The 19,495-nt window shown below is 33.6% G+C and overlaps 1 protein-coding gene across 10 annotated transcripts in view; it reads right to left on the bottom strand.

Annotated features, from left to right (window-relative positions):
* The window catches only part of Ccser1 (coiled-coil serine rich protein 1), a 1,264,311-nt gene that overhangs the window by 974,931 nt on the left and 269,885 nt on the right, over window positions 1-19,495 (bottom strand). For all 10 annotated transcript variants that reach the window (XR_012435621.1, XM_074041363.1, XM_074041362.1 and 7 more), the window contains one exon: window positions 10,857-10,977. Coding sequence is in view for 9 of the 10 variants with exons in the window: in XM_074041363.1 (XP_073897464.1) it covers window positions 10,857-10,977 (121 nt within the window). In the remaining variant the exon portion in view is untranslated. The remainder of the gene's footprint in view (window positions 1-10,856; window positions 10,978-19,495) is intronic.

Genomic DNA, 19,495 nt, shown 5'->3' with positions numbered 1-19,495 from the left:
TTTTGCCTCAATCATGGACAGCCTTACATTCAAAGTCATTAGGTAATATTAGTGAATGTTTATTACATATGTCTCTAAAAGTAAAGAATAAAGGTCACCTCTTTCACATTTTACAAGATATGTTCCTAGACTTTTATTCATCATGATTTTTCTGTGTTACTTTGTTTATTTTACAAAACAAAGGGCTAAGTTTTGAGGAAAGAAAGATCCTTTTCCTCTCCCAGGGCTATTTGTAAACTTTAGACTCCTCCATGTGTCATAAAACCCTGTGTGACAAAAATTAAAATTTGAATTTCATGTGACATCTTCAAACAGTAATTATTTAATATGTTAATACTGAAATGTTTACTTTGAAAATAAATATGTGTATCTGTTGAAGAAAGTGTTCTGAGTGAGAAGAATGAGCATCTAGTGCCTTGTTTCCCTGTGAGAACTGAGTTTCTTTTCCAAAGATACACATCCTGCAAGTCATAGTTTTCAAAGTGGAGTAAAGCTCATGGAGTTCCAGGAACTCCATGAGCTTTACTCCACTTTGAAAAAAACTAAGGTTTTTTAAAAAAATTTGATGATGTTAAGTAAAAAACAGCATGGTTTTGGCACAAAAAACAGAAATATAGACCAATACAATAGGAATCCAGGTATAACCATCAGATTCTTGACCAAAGCAACAGAAATACAATGAAAAAAAGTCAGCCTATTTAACAAAGTGCTGGAAAAACTGGATATCAATATGTAGAAGCCTGAATCTAGATCCCTGTATCTCACTCTGTATAAAAATCAATTGTAAATGGATCAAAGATATTAATTAATTTAAGATCTGAAACTTAGAAATGTTACAGGAAAATATGGGGAAGGCACATCAAGATATAGACATAGGCAACAACTTTCTGAATATACCTCCAGTAACTCAGTAAATAAGATCACTGATGGACACATGGGATTGTATAAAGCTGAAAATCTTCTGCACGGCAAAAAACACAATCAACAGAGGGAAGCAACAGTCTACAGAATGGAAGAAAACCTTCACCAGCTATTCATACAAAAGGGGATCAATATCCAGAACACATAAAGAACAAAAAACATTAAACAAGGAAATAAAATTATCCATTCAATAAATAGGAAATTGAACTGAGCAGATACTTTTCAGAAGTACAAATGGATAATAATTACATGAAGACATTTTTCAACATGTTTAACCAGTCAGAATAGCTACCATAAAGAAAATAAATAACAATAAATGCTGGTGATGATGCAGAAGGAAACTCTTATCTACTGTTGGTCAGGATTTAAATAGTCCAGCCACTATAGATATATGTATATTTTTGGAGGTTCCTTAAAAAAATTAAAAATAGAACTTCCATATGAGCCAGTCATACCACTTCTGGTATCCCAAAGAATCAACTTACTACAGAAATCCTTGTGTAACCTGTTTATCATGGCACCATTGACAACAGTCAAACTATGGAACCTGCGTTGGTACCCATCAACAGATGAATGGATAGAGCAAATGTGGTAAATATACATGATGGAGTTTTAATCCACTTCATTACTAGAATGAAATTATGTTGCTTTTTCTGGAAAATGTATGTAACTGGAGAGCATCATGTTAAATAAATTAAACCAGTCTCACAAAGACAAATACCACGTTTAATCTGATTTGTGGAAGCTAGGAAGGGAAAAAAATCCAAAAACAAAAACAAAAAACTAAGGTCACAAAATTTAAAGGGGGATGACTGAGAAGGTGGAAGAGGAAGAGAAATGGGGAGAGAGTAGAGAGTAATAAGGAGATGACCATGTTTGGAATATCATCACAAGAAAACCCCTCACTTTGTACAACTAATATATGTTAATAATAAAAATTAAAATTTGATAGTGATGGATAACTAGGATAGTTGCTTCTATTTCTAAATCCAAGAAAATATTTTAACTTAAAAGAAAATAAAAATTAATTAGTTCTCAAGAACTTTTGAGTATCTGCTACTTAATATTATACCACTATTCAGGCAATATTTGTTTCATCTTATAATTCCATAAAACAGTATATATTTTTATAGAACCTGCCCCCATCCTCACTCTAATTTCCTAAGACAAGAGATATTAATTCTGTTAATTTGTTCTGTTTTTTTACCTTTTTTGTGCACAGTACAATTATTTTGAATTTTAAAACTGAATACTTAAGACAATCTTATAAAACACACACTACTGTGCTTATTTTATGTATGAGGATACTTGATTTTAATAAACCTCACACATGTTCCATGTCATCCATCTAAGGAGAGATGAAATGTAAGATTTCAAAGATTTTGCTCTTTCTGGTAGTCATTCTCCCCTGGAAGAGGGAAAATAGGAAGTTAATATTTGGTAACATAGCTTTTCTTTAGAGTATTAGTAGAGGATTTATGCTATTATCTAAATTACAGTATACATTCAAATGAAATATTTTACTTATGTGAAGATAGAATTTTCCATAGGTGATGTTAGAAGGGGTGGTTGACAATTGGTTACATGCCTTTACCTTACATCAAAGCTACTTTTACAACCATGGTGATACAATCTTTTCCAGTGATCCGATAAATTTGTATTTATATTACACTATAAAGAGTATTGCACTGGTGAACTGAAAACACTTTAGTCAGCTTATCAGGCAGTCCCAACTCATCTGAAAAATAGCATTTGTGTGCTCAATGTTCAAAGAAAGATTGTCAAACCAGATGCAAGTATTACACAAAAGGCTTTCTTGAGTTGACAGGCTGACTGCACAAGGGACCAAATATTATGACTCACTGAGGAACAATAAACACCAGAAAGATAAAACAACAATGCTATCAATCATGGACAGCAGCTTCTCTAGGATTTTTTTGTTTTTGGTTTTTGGTTTTTTTTTTGTATTAAACTCTACTAGTTCTTGAGGAACACATGGTGTCTGAAATTGGTCAATTTTCTTTAGGTTTTTTTTATTTTTAATTTTATAAGCCAGTCAATGATGAGACCATATCTTCCAATAAGATGACAGAGATAACAAGAAACATGGAAGGGTAATGGCAATCAATTCTCACAGTGACAGCAGTCAATATAACTTTATTAACTCAAAATTTAATCTGCTTCCTTTTTCTTCCCATCTTGGATTTCTTCTTGCACACTCAGGGTCTTGAGGGCTTCAAGGTGAATGCTCAACTGCCTCTCTAAACTCTGCCCAGCACTACAGTTATCAACTGTTCCTCTGAGCCCTGTAAGCATGGGTAGCACCCCACAGAGGAGTATGTAGAGTCGATTAGCAGGGAATTCTGTGTATAGTGACTGGTAGAGGATTAGGCTCCTGGCAGATGGTAGCCTTTGGAAAAAGGTGCAGTTGGAGAAGGGACATAACACAGTTCTCCTACATGCAGGGTCCAAGGCCAGAATTCCAACTGATTTAATGGAATTGGTACAAAGGAACAGATCCAGGTTTTATAAGGTCTGAAGTTTATAAAATCTGGAAGGATCTTTTTAAAAAAGATAACACATAAGTAAAACAAACAAACAAAAATGTTAGGATCCTTTCTAGGAACTTATGTTGGGGCAGCATGGAAGATGAAGCATCTTCAAGCTGACATTCAGTGAATTCCTGCTACCAGGCAGAAGGTGTAGAGAAGGCTCAGTCAGTTCACAAGTGGTCTCCTGGAGAGTCTTCTGCATTTCTCTAGTCTAGTCCTTTGCCTCTCCTTACTGGGTCTCCTGATTCTCTACGGAGTTCAGAAAAAGATTCCTGTCTCTCTGACCAGCTCTGAAGGTCAAGACAGTGCTGCTTTCACAGTTGGCCAACCCTTCTTAACCCCTTTCCATTGTCTTAGCAGGTCTGCTCCAGTCAGCTAGGGATGAATCAAGATCTGTTTTTTGAGTCTCCAGCTCCTGAGGACACATGTGAAACTCTCTGATGAGTCTCCAGAAAACCACTTACAAGGACTGTAAGTAGAAAATTTCTCCTCCTAACCCCAGCTTTCCCCCAATACTGTGGAACAGCGTCACATTTTAGCAACACCTATCCCCACCAGAATCTCTTAGCTTACCTCCTCTACAACTTTTTCCACCCTTGAATTAATCAATTGCTGTTTTTTTTAAAAACCATGCATGGGGAAGAGGACTGTTCTGTATCATAAGAATTTACTGTAGGACCTAAGTGGAATTTACTTTTATTTTGCACATTTCCAGCAAGAATTAATGATTGTGATTCAGAAAGGAATTTTATTCAAATTGCATTTGTGTGGGCCTGTACATGTTCCATTGGTATATTTAATATAAATTAGTTAAATATCAAGACTCTTCATTCACTAAACTATTACTAATTCAAGACAACTTTTTAGGATTGTCTTGGCATTGCATATTTTGACCTAAGTATACTGAGTAATACAGATAATATCTCATCTCCATCCTTACCACAAGTAATTGGTACTATAAGTTATATGTAATTTATACTTATAATTTATACTATAAGAACTACAATTAATTTGCCAAAGTTACTAAATATGTATTGACTTAGTTTGCTTTCCACATTTTACTATTCCAATGCCAGCATCTTAGTTCAAGCTACTGCCAGAATCATGGACATTGTTTCACTATGGCCACCAAATCTGTCCTGCCTTTAGTGATGTGCTGTTAACTAGTTCCGTGAAGGAAGGGAAAGCCATGATTTGTAGGATTTTCCCACTTCTATAGTGTAAATACATCCACCACAGCTGATTTCAAGTTCCTATGGCTAGAGATAACTGAACCAGGAGTTGAGAAGAGAATTAAAAAATTGACTTCTCAAGCAGATGCCAATCAATCAGTGCTTCCTTCATGGCCACTTTGTTCTCCATAACAAACCAGAAGAAAGTTTCCAAAAGGCAATTCTTGGTGATCATGTCACCTGAGCCCTCCTTAAAAGAATTTGGGGGTTGGTTCAAGTGGAAGAGTAATTGCCTAGCAAGTGCCAGGCCCTGAGTTCAATCCTACTACTACCACCAAAACCATTTTTTTTTTACTACCTTTCGCTCCTACCACCCTTCTGTTAATTTCTGCCAACACACAAGCATGTTAATAACCTGTTCTCTTTACTAGAATGCTGTTCCTTTGCTCTTTCACTTAATTAACTAATATGCTTCATTAACTCAAGAGTCTCTTCCTCAGGGAAGTTTTTCCTGACCTCCATGTCTATGTTAAAATTCCTTACCATAAGTCCTTCAAACAAGACCTACATTTGTGATACAGCCATTATTAGAGCTAGTTTTGTGTTTCTTGTTGAAATGAATAAATTAATGTCTGTCTCTCTGATTCCCCTCTGAATATCACAAGGGACAACACCTGCTGGCCAACGCAATTCCCTGCCATAAGCACTGCATCAAGATCAAAGCAAGCACCTCAGGAGTACCTATTATGCAGTATTACATTAACAAGTGACTATCTGCCTGATTATATGTCCAGCTGAAACCTACAAAGTTGGAAATTAGCTGCTAATATGATTTTCTGATATGTCTCCAAATATAACTACAGAATTTGTGAAACAACCTTTTAGAGGACATTAGAGAATTTATCTCTTTCAAATTTAGTATATATTATTCATTCAGGTAAAACTAAACAAAAGGAGCCCAAACGACTTTAACCAATGTGTTTTAAGTACCCTTTAAGAATAAAACAGTTTACTTTTGCTACTCTTTAAAAATAAGACTTTTGTACTAAATACAGCCTTGCTGCCCTTTCAGAAGGAGCTCAATGAACCTTCATCATGTCAACAAAATGAAGCACCAGGAGGAGCTCTTGAAACCTGGAGTGAATGCCAGGACAGTTAGGTAATGCTTCATTCCTACAAACTAATTGCTTAAGTCAAATCTCTGGGCAAGCTTGGGTTTTTCTATTTAAAAGTAAAATTTAAATACGGGAAAACTATGGATAAGTAATTTATTTTTCTTTTACCTCTCTTACAATTTTACAATGATCATGAAAGCTCTTCATTTCAGACACTGAGTCATAATATGGACAGAGCATTTGCATTTGCTTCAAAAAACATATTTGTAGTAAAGTACAGAAGAAAACCCAAAACCAGTCAGGGATATGATTTCATTCTCTTCAGAACTTGAAGTTCATATATGTTTTATGAAGTGCTCATTTGCATATAACATTTTGGAGAAATGTATATTTTTAAACTATATTATTATTTTTATTTCTTAAATGGTTCGCATTGATATCCATCATATCAATACTGACACTTTTTATTTTATTTTTACACTAGCATACATTAATAATGTCAGGAGATGTCACTGCGACAATTGTGAACAGCGTCCCTTGAACAAATTCCCCTGCTGAGTGTGGCTGGGTAGATGAGCATACTTTTAATACTAAATATTTTTAAAGCTTTACATTCAAAGCTTTGACCTTAGCATTCTATGCCTCTTATCATTTGAACATTATATATTCTTTGGATTAGATAGGTTTTTTTCTACTTTGTAGCAAGTTTATACTTTACATGGTATTCTGGACTTCTCATCAGATAACTGGCAAATCATGTAAAACACATAGTTTTGCTTCCTGAATAAAGATGAAATTTGGATCTATAGACAAAAGAAAAACCCTGAGCTTGTCTTACTTACTACATGCACAAAAATCAAGCTTTCGCTCTTCAAAGATTTATGGTTTCTCTACATCACTTGCAATGTAAAAATTTTATATCTTATTCCTAACAGAAATCACTAATCTCAATTGTTCATGATTAAATATGTCTAAAAATGAATAAATTCATCCATTTAATAAAAAGTTGCCCAAATTAATATGTTTTCTGTAATCAGAATAAACTAAAAGTTACTTAAATCATATAAATATTTCAGTCATGGAATGTTTCTTATCTTGTAAAATTATGTAATAATATATTAATATGATAATATAATGAAGACCAATAGTTTGATTTATTTTCATAAGTTTGTAACTGATATACAAATAAACCTGGCCCAAACTTAAGCAATCACATTTGTAACCAAAATCTATAGCTCACATTGAATTTATACTGTGATTTACCTTTTTAGGTACATGTTTCTTTCTATTCACCTAACATAATCTTTCATGTATTTTTTTCTTATGTATATAAGCTTTCAGTTCTTCCTGGCAAGAGATTTACTAAGTTCTGAATAATATGTCTACTATTTTCATATTTCAAGAATGCAGTGCTTTATAAATTTACATAGGAAGCCTGTAAAATCAGAGGGGAAATTTTACGCATGGAAGTAATTCTACCTTGAGTTAATAAACGTTGTCTCAACACAAGGCATTGTATACATATTACTTTATGTATTCTATTTTTCATTACAGGAAATCAAAAATACATTAAACTAATACTATTCAGGGCTTTGATAACTCCATCAAAAATATTTTTGACATGGCTACTTAGCTAATATATTTATTATAATGATATCTACAAAATTTATATATCTGTGCCTCTCTTATGTTTCAGTCATTGCAGCATGAGAGAAACTAACTCCCACATTAAAAAGAAATAAACAAACCAGGGTTAAGGAAAATTAGTTTGAAAACTTGGCCCATGACTCCTAACTATTAAGTTATACTGCTCCTCAGGAGCACAATCAGATCAAACAACATAAAATTGCTGCAAAATTATTTAAAGTAAGAAATGAAGGTACACATACTGTATTTTATTCTAGTATTTCAATATCCATTATTTCAATATGATAAAGAATTCAAACTTCTATGAATGGTGATGATATTACTACCTACACTGGGCATCCTTTGTTTTGACTCTAATCTTTGCCTTCTTTTAGCATTATCACCAATATTTCAAGTGTGTAATCATCTTTTCCTTATCATTTTCACCCTGTGCTCCAGGCTTTCCATGGAACCTTGTTCTAGTCAAATATTTTTAAGTACAGGCACTCCTTCAGAATGGTCATGTCAAAATAAGCCAAGCCAGTCAAAGTCAAAAACACTCAAATTTGGGGCTTATTTGTTTTGACTTAGAGAAACAATCTCTTCCCACTGAATTTGTTGAAAAGATAAACATCTGTCTTCATTGATAAAAGCAATAATGTCACCATTTGAGGAATCTCTTGTAAAATGGAAACCTCAGACAGGAAAGCAAAACAAATGGAGGCAGATACAGAAAAGGATACTTGATGACATTATTTTAGAACCAGACCCAAGTATACCTGAAATTTCTACCTGCATGCTTTTTAGTAAGAAAACCAATAACCATTACTCCTGAAGTCAGTATCTTTGGGGCTTCTTGCATTGGCAAACAAGAACTGTGAACTAATAATTTTGTATTTAGATCTGGGTGCATGGGTCAAGTAGTACATTGCCTTCTCAGCAAGTGCCAGACCCTGAGTTCAAAGCCCAGTACTACCAAAAAATTGCACTTATATTGTGTTTTTCCATATACTCACACCCATTATTTAATTCTCAAAACAACAGTGAATAGTACATAGGGCATATGTACTTTCCACTTAACAGATGACTTCATTTAATACTTAACTGAAAATACATGTTGGAGGAAATATCTGAATAGCTTCCATAAGAGCACAACTGAAGATAAATGTTAGAAAAAATTAAAAGATACAATATTTATGCCTTCCAGGTAGGATGGAATGTCAAGAATGATAACTGACTGAACTTGACATGTGAAGAAGGAAATGTCAAGTTCTTTTCTTTTTTTACATCATGGTGGCTTTACATAAATATGGATGTCAGAAATAGTTGAGGTTTTAAGGAGGAATGAGATGGCCATTAGCTTGTTTTTTAGACATACATGGTAGGAGATTCTGGTAGCACACCTCATTAGACAGGGTTGGTGAACAGCTTTAAATATTAAACTTATATTCAGAAGAACCTTCAGGTGGAGGTATGTGTGTCTGAAGTCACCTACAATGGTGGTAGTTGAAGCTGTGGCAGGGCCAACAGAACTAATCTCTTACAGGGTATTAGGTTTCAGGTCTTTAGCAATACACTTTGCAATGCTCTCACACCACAGGTGGTGATATCACCCTAATTAACAGATGGGGAAATAAAACACAGGCAAGTTAGATAAGTGTCCATGATTCCCATTTGATGTAGAACAAAACCGAGGTTTTAATCAATGTCTCTCTGACTCCAAAAAAGTAAAAACTAATAACATCTATATGAATTAATAACATTTAAATGAGAATGCAGATTCCAAGAATACAGTGAAGTCTCACATTGCATTATGGTAACAGAAGAAAATGTATAGCAAATGTTGATTACTATATATATATAACAAAATAGGAAGAATGACTGTTAATGAAGTAGCTAAAGATTGGAAAAATAGACCTGAAAGTAAATAAAACTATTTACCAGTTTTTATGAGTCACTAAAAAATAATCTAAAAGAATATAAGATTCATGCTACAAATATACAGATAATTTATTTAAACTCATAAACATATTGCAGGAAAGCAGAGTTAAGCTTTCTAATACAATCCACTTTGTAAATATGAGATGTAATTTTCCTTCTATTAGGAAAAAAGGCTATTGGAACTTAAAAATGAGGCTATATTAAAAGCAGTTAAATTGTTTTCACTTTTAGATTATATGAAAACTAAATTATCATCATTACTTTCTAAATTGGTTAGAATTTCTTTCCTCTGTAATGAGAATATTAACACTGAAATCTTCATACAATCAACTATACACATTGTTCCATTTGATTCAATATTATTGAACATAACATTAAGGGATTTTCTAATTGATTTCACAAAGAGTATCAAACACAATCATGTTCTAGGAAACTCTGTCTTCAAGAGCCTATTATATAGTAGAAAGAAATGCAAGATCCAAATAACCATAACAGTGTAATCCAATGAGAAAATAGCAGATATGTGAAAATACCTCCCACAGTGTTAATGGTGGTTAGCTAACAAGTATGCATGTCATACCTCATCACCTCCTCCTGAGCCCTTAAAGCAGGCATGGTGCTATTTTCCCAGAAAATCAGCATCAGATTTCCCCTTTACATTTGTTTAATGTCTAACTAGAAATAATTATAATGCATTTAATATTTCACGCCCATGTGTTTTACATTTGTTACCATGATTTTCTTTTCAGCCATTATAAGAAGAAATGTCTACCATTTAAGATCAAATTTAAATTTAAATGAGGTCTATACTGTTTAAATGACAAAAATATACATAGTATACATTTTCACCATTTAAAATATTTTTATTGAACGCAAATATATGCTCAGAAAATGTAGGTTTATACCACAAATTTGTAGCTTGTTAACTTTTCACAAAATGAACACACCAGGACAAGCAGCACCCAGATCAAGAAATATGATACTGCCAGCTGATACTGCCAGCAGCCCTGGTCCCAACTTGTGCTTATTTCTGGGCAATAGCCCTTAAGACACCATATATTGAAATACTGTAAAGTTTAGTTTGTGATAATTTCACAAAAATATTTAAAATTAGTAACTTAGGTTTTTCAAAAACACAAAAAAAGTTCAGGCTAAGAAGTTTATATTAAAAATGGATTCTACTATAGACCACTGAAGCATACAACTACGAAAAAAGTAAACCTGGAGTGCATCTACAATCAAACACAGTGTGAGAAAGAAAACTGCTTAGCCTATGTGTCCATGTCCCTAAGATAAGGTAACAAATGAAGTTTATATGATGTGTGGTTCAAATACACAAAGATAGGACACAACACATTTCTGGAGACATTGTAGGATTCATTGATTGCAAAAATTGTGCAAAATTCACTTCTTTTCTATCTATATACCAATATGATCAGAGTTGTAATAAATCATAATTTCTGAGGGAGGTCATTCTGATCAATTACCTAGTTGGCATCACAAGACCTGAAATACCAATAGCAACTTACTGTTTGGAAGGCTCAGGAAATTTTGGTTCTTCTCTTTTCTTCATTTCTACTGATGGCTCCACAGGAGTGAGGACTACAGCAGCACTTGACACTACCGAGTGGTATGAATCCTCCCGGCAAACTGTTTTAAAAAAAGTTGTAAATGTCAAAATTATTTATCGACTATTCTCACTCATCCCTTTTTCTTTTCCATTTTCAGTCAAATAAAAGGGATAATTAGCTAAAACATTAATTATCCTGAAATTATCTTTAATTATCATTTCACACTGGCTCTCCACATACCAACCACTAGCTGTATGACCTTGAGCAATTTTTCTTTCTTTTTATTTTTTTAAGTCCACAGTGGGAAAAGTATTGCACCATTTTAAACTCTTTTAAAAAAGAAAAAAGGTTGAAGACTAAAAAGAGCACAAATCATGCATGTATAGTTAAACGAATTTTCAGGAAAATACCTATTTATCAGCATCAAGATTAAAAAAATCTTACACATCACCAGAGACCTAACCCTCTGAAATCCCTTCCACAACTCTACTGTAGTTCCAAACTTGACTACTGATATTATTATCATATTATTATTTGGTAGGACCTGAGTTTGAACTCAGGGCTACACAGTTGCAAAGCAGGCACTCTACCATTGAGCCACACCTGCAGCCTATTCCACTCTGTTTATTTTGGAGGTGTGATCTTGTGAATTATTTGCCATGGCTGGCCTCAAACAGTGATCCTCCTGATCTCAGCCTTCCATGTAGCTAGGATGACGGGTGTCAGCCACTGGCATCTGACTTATTGTTACTTCTATTACCATGACAAAGTTTAAGTTTGCTCATTTCTCACCTTTCTAAATGTAAGGTCACACTCTTGTGTGAAGTATTCTTTTATTCAATGTATGTTTGTAAGATTCATCCATCCATAGCAGTCATGGTTTATTGTATGGCCGTGTAGCTTCCCACTGAATGAATTGCCACAATTATTTGTATATTTTATTGGTAATATACATGAGTCATTTCCAGTTCAGGGCTTTGGGAAGGGATCAGATTCTCAGGATTCTACCTAATCAATGGATTAATCCTTTGATGGATTCATAGCATGACAGCATTACTGGAAGATAGAGGAAAATGAAAGGCACTAGTAAGTTACTGGTGGCATACCCTGGAGAGATAAACCTTGTCCTAGGCCCCTTCCTGGCTCGTTTTACTTCCTATCCCCAACATGGTGAGCAGTTCTGCTCGTCATGCCTTCTCCATTACCATGCTTTGTCTCACCACAAGTTGAGAAACAACAAAACCCAGCAACCATGGACTGACACTTTTGAAAGTGTGAATCAAATAAATGTTTCCTACTTTTCAATCATTTCTCTCAGGTATTTGTTACAGTGAGGAAAGTGTGACTAATAGTTTTGTGAATTTCATTCCCACTAACATTTTAAGTCACTGAGTACGACTGGCTTACTTCTGTTAATCCTAGCTACTTGGAGTGGGGGTGTGAATTTCAGACCAACCTAGGTAAATAGTTCATGAGACCCTCATCTCAGAAATAACCAGAGCAAGATGGACTGGAGGTTTGGCTCAAGTGATAGAGCACCAGCTTTGCAGGCATAAACAAAAAAATAATATTAAATGAATTTTATGTTACTGTACAGAAAATTCACACAAACTTAGCAGTTTAAAACAATACTCATTTATTATCTCAAGTTCTCTAGGCAAGAAATCTAGGTGGACACAAATGGCTGTACTCCTTAGGGTCTCACAAGGCCAGTGTCAATGTGTTAGCCAGGCTGACCTGTTATCAAAAGTCTCTGTGAGAAGGGTTTGGTAGTGGACACCTATAATTCCAACACTTGGAAGTGAGCAGGAGGATTCTGAGTTACAAGCCAGTCTGAGCTATATAGGAAGACCCTGTCAGAAAAGGAAGGAAGGAAGGAATAGAAGGAGGGACAGAGGAAGGAAGGGAGAGAGGGGAGGAAGGAAGGGAGAGAGGGAAAGAAGGAGGGAGGAAGAAAATAAAATATTTATATGAGAAGAATCAACTTTTAAGCTCATTCAGGTTGTCAGCAGAATTTTCTTCCTTCCCCTAGTAGGACTCAAGTCTCCTTTACTTGCTGACTGAGGTAGTCACATCTCATCTTAGAATTCTGTGTACAGCAGCCATTCCCTTAAGTGTATAGTGACATCACATGGTCAGTTTAATTTATATATTCCTGACAAATAAGGAAATGGAATAGATACAGTTCATTCTCATTTTACATGGTTTGAATATGTACAGGTTTTTGTTAAATGATTCAGTTAAATAACAACAGTCTTCCAAAAATATGGCTTAAATTTCAGCTAGAAGGTCTATCAGTTGTGAATAAAGGTATTAAAATATATATTTTTTTCTAGCTCATCAGACCACCAATCATTTATGCAGATAAGAGATGCACATCATGAAGAGTGACACATACATTCCTTCTTTCAAATCTATCAATTATTGGTCACTAGGTATCTGCTATTCAGTCCACACACAGATATCAAAGTGTGTAGCAGGATTCTTCTTTGCCTCCCAGTGATGAGTCCACATTTCATTTTACAAAAATAACATAAACTAAAGGGAGGAATTTGCCAATGAAAATGAAAGTACAGTAAATAAATAGAAACTGATAGAGCTGGAAGTCATATTATAAATTAATATAAGTGAAGGGTAATATTCATTGTTTTAAGTACTTACCTCAAGAACTACATGGAGAGAACACAAATTAGTCACCTCCCCAACAAATGAAGCATACAGCACATAATAAAGTGGATACAGGGCACCAAAAAGTGTGGGGTCATGATTCAAAAGAGAAAAAAGTGCAAGAAGTGAACCGAGTGTCCTCCAGTTTCCCTTTGAAATACTGCTGAATTATTAATCTGCATAGGGCTTGAATCTGAGATATAAAATAGATGGCCACTGAAACACAGCTGAACTTAAAAAAATCTCTTGACACTCAAGAGAAAAAAACTTTGTATCTAGTTTTGTTCTAAAAGGGGACATGGTTTTCTCATTGTCCCCCAAATGTTGTCAAACAAATATTTATTTTGTTTGTTTATTTGATTTTGTGCTATTTATTCTTGGCATAGGCTTTTGGACAAACAGTTCCACCATAGTCGGAAGCAGTATTATATTTTAAATTTCCATAATTGTCTTCAATACTGCAAGTGAAGAAATAGAACATTATTGATACATTCTTCTGGGGATAACAATTTTTAATTCACTAAATATTTACTAAACTATGAGGATGGTCCAAAAAATATGATTCTCTCTCCTCCCAATCTCCAAAGTACTTTTGATTTCTTCAGGGAGGGGCACTTCTGATGTATTAAGGCAATAAGTCTTTGATCAGGTTAGGTGGGAGCTTTTATATTGCTTCCTCTAAAGGAAAATGGGGAACCACTGTTTCAGAAAAGAGAGATGTAAGCAGGAAAAACAAGTAGAAATTTGCAAAATAGGGGGTATTTTGTTTATACAATATACTTTGAGAATTACTATTCAATTTTGTCAAGCTTCTGGAACAATTAAAACCTCAGGCCAAAGTACTGAAGTTCAAAAATTGTGAGTAACTGTGAATGAAAAAAATAAGGCCCTTCTTACGTGGTGAAAGTGAATATTGATGGAACTAAGATGGGTGTTTGCAAGTGTCCTAGAAATGACTGAACATTTAGATTTAGAATAAATTAAATTACTTTCAGGGTTTAATATCTTTATATTTCATTTATTAAAAGACACAACAATTAGTGTAATGAATTAGGAATATGGAGGTCAGTGAGAACCAGGAAAACATTTTCAAAAATAATATTTATTTGATATTCCTTATACAATATCTTACAAATTTCTACTTAAGACAATGAAAAAAATCAAATATTCTTGACATAAATGCCTAAATTATTACTATACTATGAAAGACATTATACTATATAATAACGAAGATTTTTAAAAAATGAACCTCAGTTTCTTGTTTTCCTTTTAGTCACAATAGGGTTTGAACACAGGGCTCCACACCTGAGAAGTAGGCACTCTTGTCGCTTGAGCTGAGCCTCTAGCTCAAGAATCATGTTAGGCAATGTAAGTCTCTATCTGACTACCTCAATAGTAAACCAAACAGTATATTCCTAAATGTTGGGGATACAAGAGAAATATGCTAGGGATATATTTTAAGTATAGAATGGAGAGGTGGCCCAAACAATGTATACACATATGAATATGTGAATAAACAATAAAAAGCTTTAAAAGGTATAGAATAGTCCATATTTTTTTATCATTTGTAGGATGAAAGCAAGTAAAGTTCTTTAAAAGAGAACTAGAGTCAGATATTTAATGTGGTTTGCTAAATATATTGATCTTTCTGAAAAGCAGGAATGCATAGTTTCAAGATATTTTCATGAGAACATAAGCAATATAACATTAAAAAGAAACTTCTCAGTGCTTTCCAAAACATGTATTAGGATAAAATATGATGAACTATTAAATTAGAGAACAAAGGTAGCTTTGTTTTTAAAACAAAAAGTTGGAAAAAACACTACTAAATTATTGGTTTAGGTGGTTACAAAGAGAAGTACAATCCGATGAAAAGAAGTCAAGAAGAAAAAAACCTACTAATATGAAAGCAATGACTCATTTATGAGTAAAAATACATAAAATCAATAAGACTAAGCACTGGATTTTCAAAGGAAAAATTAACTCAACAATTATGAGTTCAAAGGACAATTAAAGCATTCAAAATTAGAAATGAGAATTAAGGCATAAGAATATTATGTATATTTAAGGTCTAAATTAAATCCCAAGTTTAAAATGAATATTACCTTTAATATCATATATTCTATAGGTAGTCCATGACAGAAAAATTTTATTTATTTTTTAGTAAAAGTAATTAGGAAAGAAATTTAAGATAGCAGGATAAAAATGGGGAGAGATGCAGAAAAAAGGGAAAAATATTTCCTTCCTGCATGCAGAAAATGGGAGCAAAGAACTTTGAGATAAAATGATTAGAATAAAATGACAGCTTTTGGACAATACTACGTAAAGCACTGAAAAATGTTTATTTCTCAATAACCAGAAAGACTTTCTGATAATAAATAAAAGAATACTGAAATTATCACAGGAGCTAAAAGGTTGGCTTAATTGACAAGAGGAGATTTGACTTTCTACTTTAGTATCATCGTGTTTCTCAAATTTTAATTTTTACAAAAATTTATTGAAATATAAAATACATTTGCTTTCTTAATGTTTAAAGGTGATACGTTACAAAACCCAAAATGAAGCTCAGCAATTAAATAAAATATCTTTGGGATAGCAAATGGGAAAAAGGAGTAAATTCTCAGTGTTTGGGCTTCACGTCTTAGTTTATTATATGAGTCTTAACAGAAACATTTGGGAGAAAAGAGCAAACATGGAATCATTTCAGGTAAAAGCTTATTCTTTGTGATGTATTAAAAGGTTATATGACCAGTCAGACTACTCAATTTAAAACTACATATGATTTCTACTCTGCCATAGATTTGTAGATTTCTGACTGAGTGTCCCATACAGGTTTGATCATTTTTGGTGACTTACATAAACAGGAAAAATAAAATATGCATGTTACAAGATAGCCATTGAAACAGAGGAGGTAAATAGATGTGTGAAAGACTGGTATCAGCCTCAAAATAGTGGTGCATCTTATAATCCCTTTAGGAAAATTATTTTTATGATTTAATGTAGTTAATTTCATTTTATGAATGAAATTATTAATTTCACTAAATGAAATTAGCATAATTTAGTTTCATTTTCTCAATGTTGCCCCCCGCAAAAAAATTCACTTTTGTCTAGGTATTGTAAGGGACTAATACAGTTGGTTATTCCCAAATTGTTAAAGTGATGATACTGATTTTATAGACTTTTCATTTGCATTCGATCAAGGGCTTTTAACTTTTAATCTAAGCAACTGAGTCAGAATGTCAAGTTTAGGCAGATCAAAAATTGTAGGGAACTGTAAGCATGGTTTTAATATTAGAACACCTGCCTAACAAGTGCTATGCCATGAATTTAAACCATAGAATCACCAAAAATAAAAAATCTTAGAAATTCTGGTTTGAGGCAAGAAAGACTTCTAGGGCTGGGGCATGACTCAAATGGTAGAGTGCCTGCCTTGCAAGCAAGAAACTCTGAACTCAAACCTCAGTATCACCAAAAAAAAAAAAAAAAAGATTTCTGTACTTTCCAAATAATATTGTACTTAAATGACTGCACAACTCAACATTGGACTGTAACTCCAAAAAAAGTTTCCTTTATGAAAAACCAGTGAAATAAACAGAAACCCCCAACTTTTAATTACCCTGTTATTTACTTTTATTTATTATGCTTGTTCTAAAAATAAATAGAAAACTTCATTCATGTCTAAAGTTTAGAAATGTAAATATATGGGATAGCAGCAAGAATTACATAATGTAGCTTCTAAAACATGAGCCAGTGCCAAGGCATTGCATATTCAAGTAGGCTTAGAGCTTAGAAAAATCAATACATTGTTTCACAATTACTTTCCAACAATAAATGCAAATATCCATTTGAGTCAACAAGCTACAAATTTGAATGCTAAATTTGCTCTTCTGTGAAAAGATCTGTGTGATGAATGTATTGCACAAGGTACACAAAATTTTATCATAAGCCTCTTTTACTAGGCAATATCAGAGCAAGGCTGACTGAGGAATTAAAGTCCTCATTTCCTTTCAGACAGGTTAGGCCTTTGGGGTCACTAATAAGAACATTCTGAGAAGTTCACAGGGAGACCAACTGGAACTGCACTGAAAGGAAGTCAGCTGTCAACAACCATATGTTGATAATAAAAAAAATTATTCCTATCAGAGAAATTGGCATTTAATTATGACTTTATACAACCAATGTTTTAAAACTGAGGAAAAACATTTAGTAGTCACAAGAATTACTTATCCCTGGATAGGAATCATGGCACACTCCTGTAATTTCACCTGCACAGGAATTACACAGGAGGTGGAGGTAAGAGGATCATGATCTGAGGCCAGGCCAGTGCAAAAGCACAAGACCCTATGGGAAAAATAACTAAAGCAGAAAGGGTTAGGGTCACAGCTCAAGTGGTACAGCACTTGCTTAGCAAGTTCAAGGCCCCAAGTACAAGCTACAGTACTGCCCCAAAAAAGAAAAAGAATTACAAAACCTAATATTTGTCTCTAAGCACTAGTCCTATTAATTTCTACATAGTTATAAATATATTAACAAAAAAATGGCCAAACTTTCTGGAGACCACTCAGTCAGAAAAGTGAAAATCTATGGCTGAGTACAAATCATTACTACTTTTAAAACTGAGTAGTCTGACTCTGTCATGTAACCTTTTATTATATGGCAAAGATAAGCTATTGCATGAAATGTCCGTCCTTTATTGCTGTATTCTCCCAAACATTTCTTTCAAGACTCGTAATAAACTGAGATGTGAAGCCTAAACATCAAAATTTTAACTTTCTTTCTTCAGTTTGCTGAATCAAATCCCTTTGATTTAATTATCGAACTTCTATTTTGTAGGTATTTTAATTTATAAAATAATTTCAAAATAATTATATTTATGAAATAATTTTTCTCCTTCATGAAAAACTAAAATATTAAAATACCTGAAGGTATTTAGAGTTCAGTTAACTTACAAGTCCAGTGCACTTGATACTTTTTAAATTATATTTGATTCATTTGTATTTAATACATTTGGGGACCTCACTCCATTTGCCAGAGTAGTTTACTATTAGTGAGCAGATTATAGCCTTAAAAGAATTTGCTTTTAACTTGAAAGACTGTATGTATACTTTTCCCTTTTTTTCCCCCAAATATTCAAGCAAAAGGGTATTTAGCCTAGCAAAAGGGTAACTTATTTATTTAGCAAACACTTAAGTAAAATTACATGATACACACAGTTCTCCCTACTATGGATTTACAGTTATTCTATTGTTTTTACCCCTCTGAAAATTTTCCTGGCATTAGTGCTTCTGTTATCCCCTTTGTCCTCTGTTCAAGGTCACACAGCTTGGCAGTTGCAAATACAGAATTCACTCAATTTGCCTCTTTGACCCGTGTCGTTTAACATACTTTATGCTTACTATCACTTAAACAAAATCAAATGTTCTGCAGAAATACAATAAGCTTAGTCATTTATCTTTTCCAATTAAGTTTCTATTTAATGCTTTCTTTACATCTGAATTCTTTATCCTCACAAAATTATGTAAATATTAAGCAATTTTCCTGAGAACATAATATAACTTTGACTCACTGTACAAATACTGGTGATTCCTAACTCTGTCCTTTGAAATACCTTACAACTGTTTTTCTGTTTTTTCCAATACAGAATGAGTGGCAAGTTTCACAATGAAACCTGCTACATTTATCGAAGGCAAAGGAAGATATTTGATTTATGAAAAGATATAACGTCAAAGTTATTTGTAATTGGTGGCTATTGTTTTTTCTTACCCAGTACTGTTCCATGTGCTTGAGATCACCAGGGAATATAAATAAAACACATGCTGTTGTGTGGCATAGATCTTCTGGATCAATTGAACAATTTGTCCCTGTGGGTCAAACTCTTCAACTGAGTCTTCAACTGAACAATCTGTCTCTGCCCTGCAGGTCAAATTCCT

The sequence above is a fragment of the Castor canadensis genome, chromosome 9 (assembly GCF_047511655.1).
Source record: "Castor canadensis chromosome 9, mCasCan1.hap1v2, whole genome shotgun sequence".
In the NCBI taxonomy this organism is placed as follows: domain Eukaryota; kingdom Metazoa; phylum Chordata; class Mammalia; order Rodentia; family Castoridae; genus Castor; species Castor canadensis.
The sequence above is the reverse complement of the archived record's forward strand: the minus strand, read 5'-3'. Positions and strand labels throughout refer to the sequence as shown.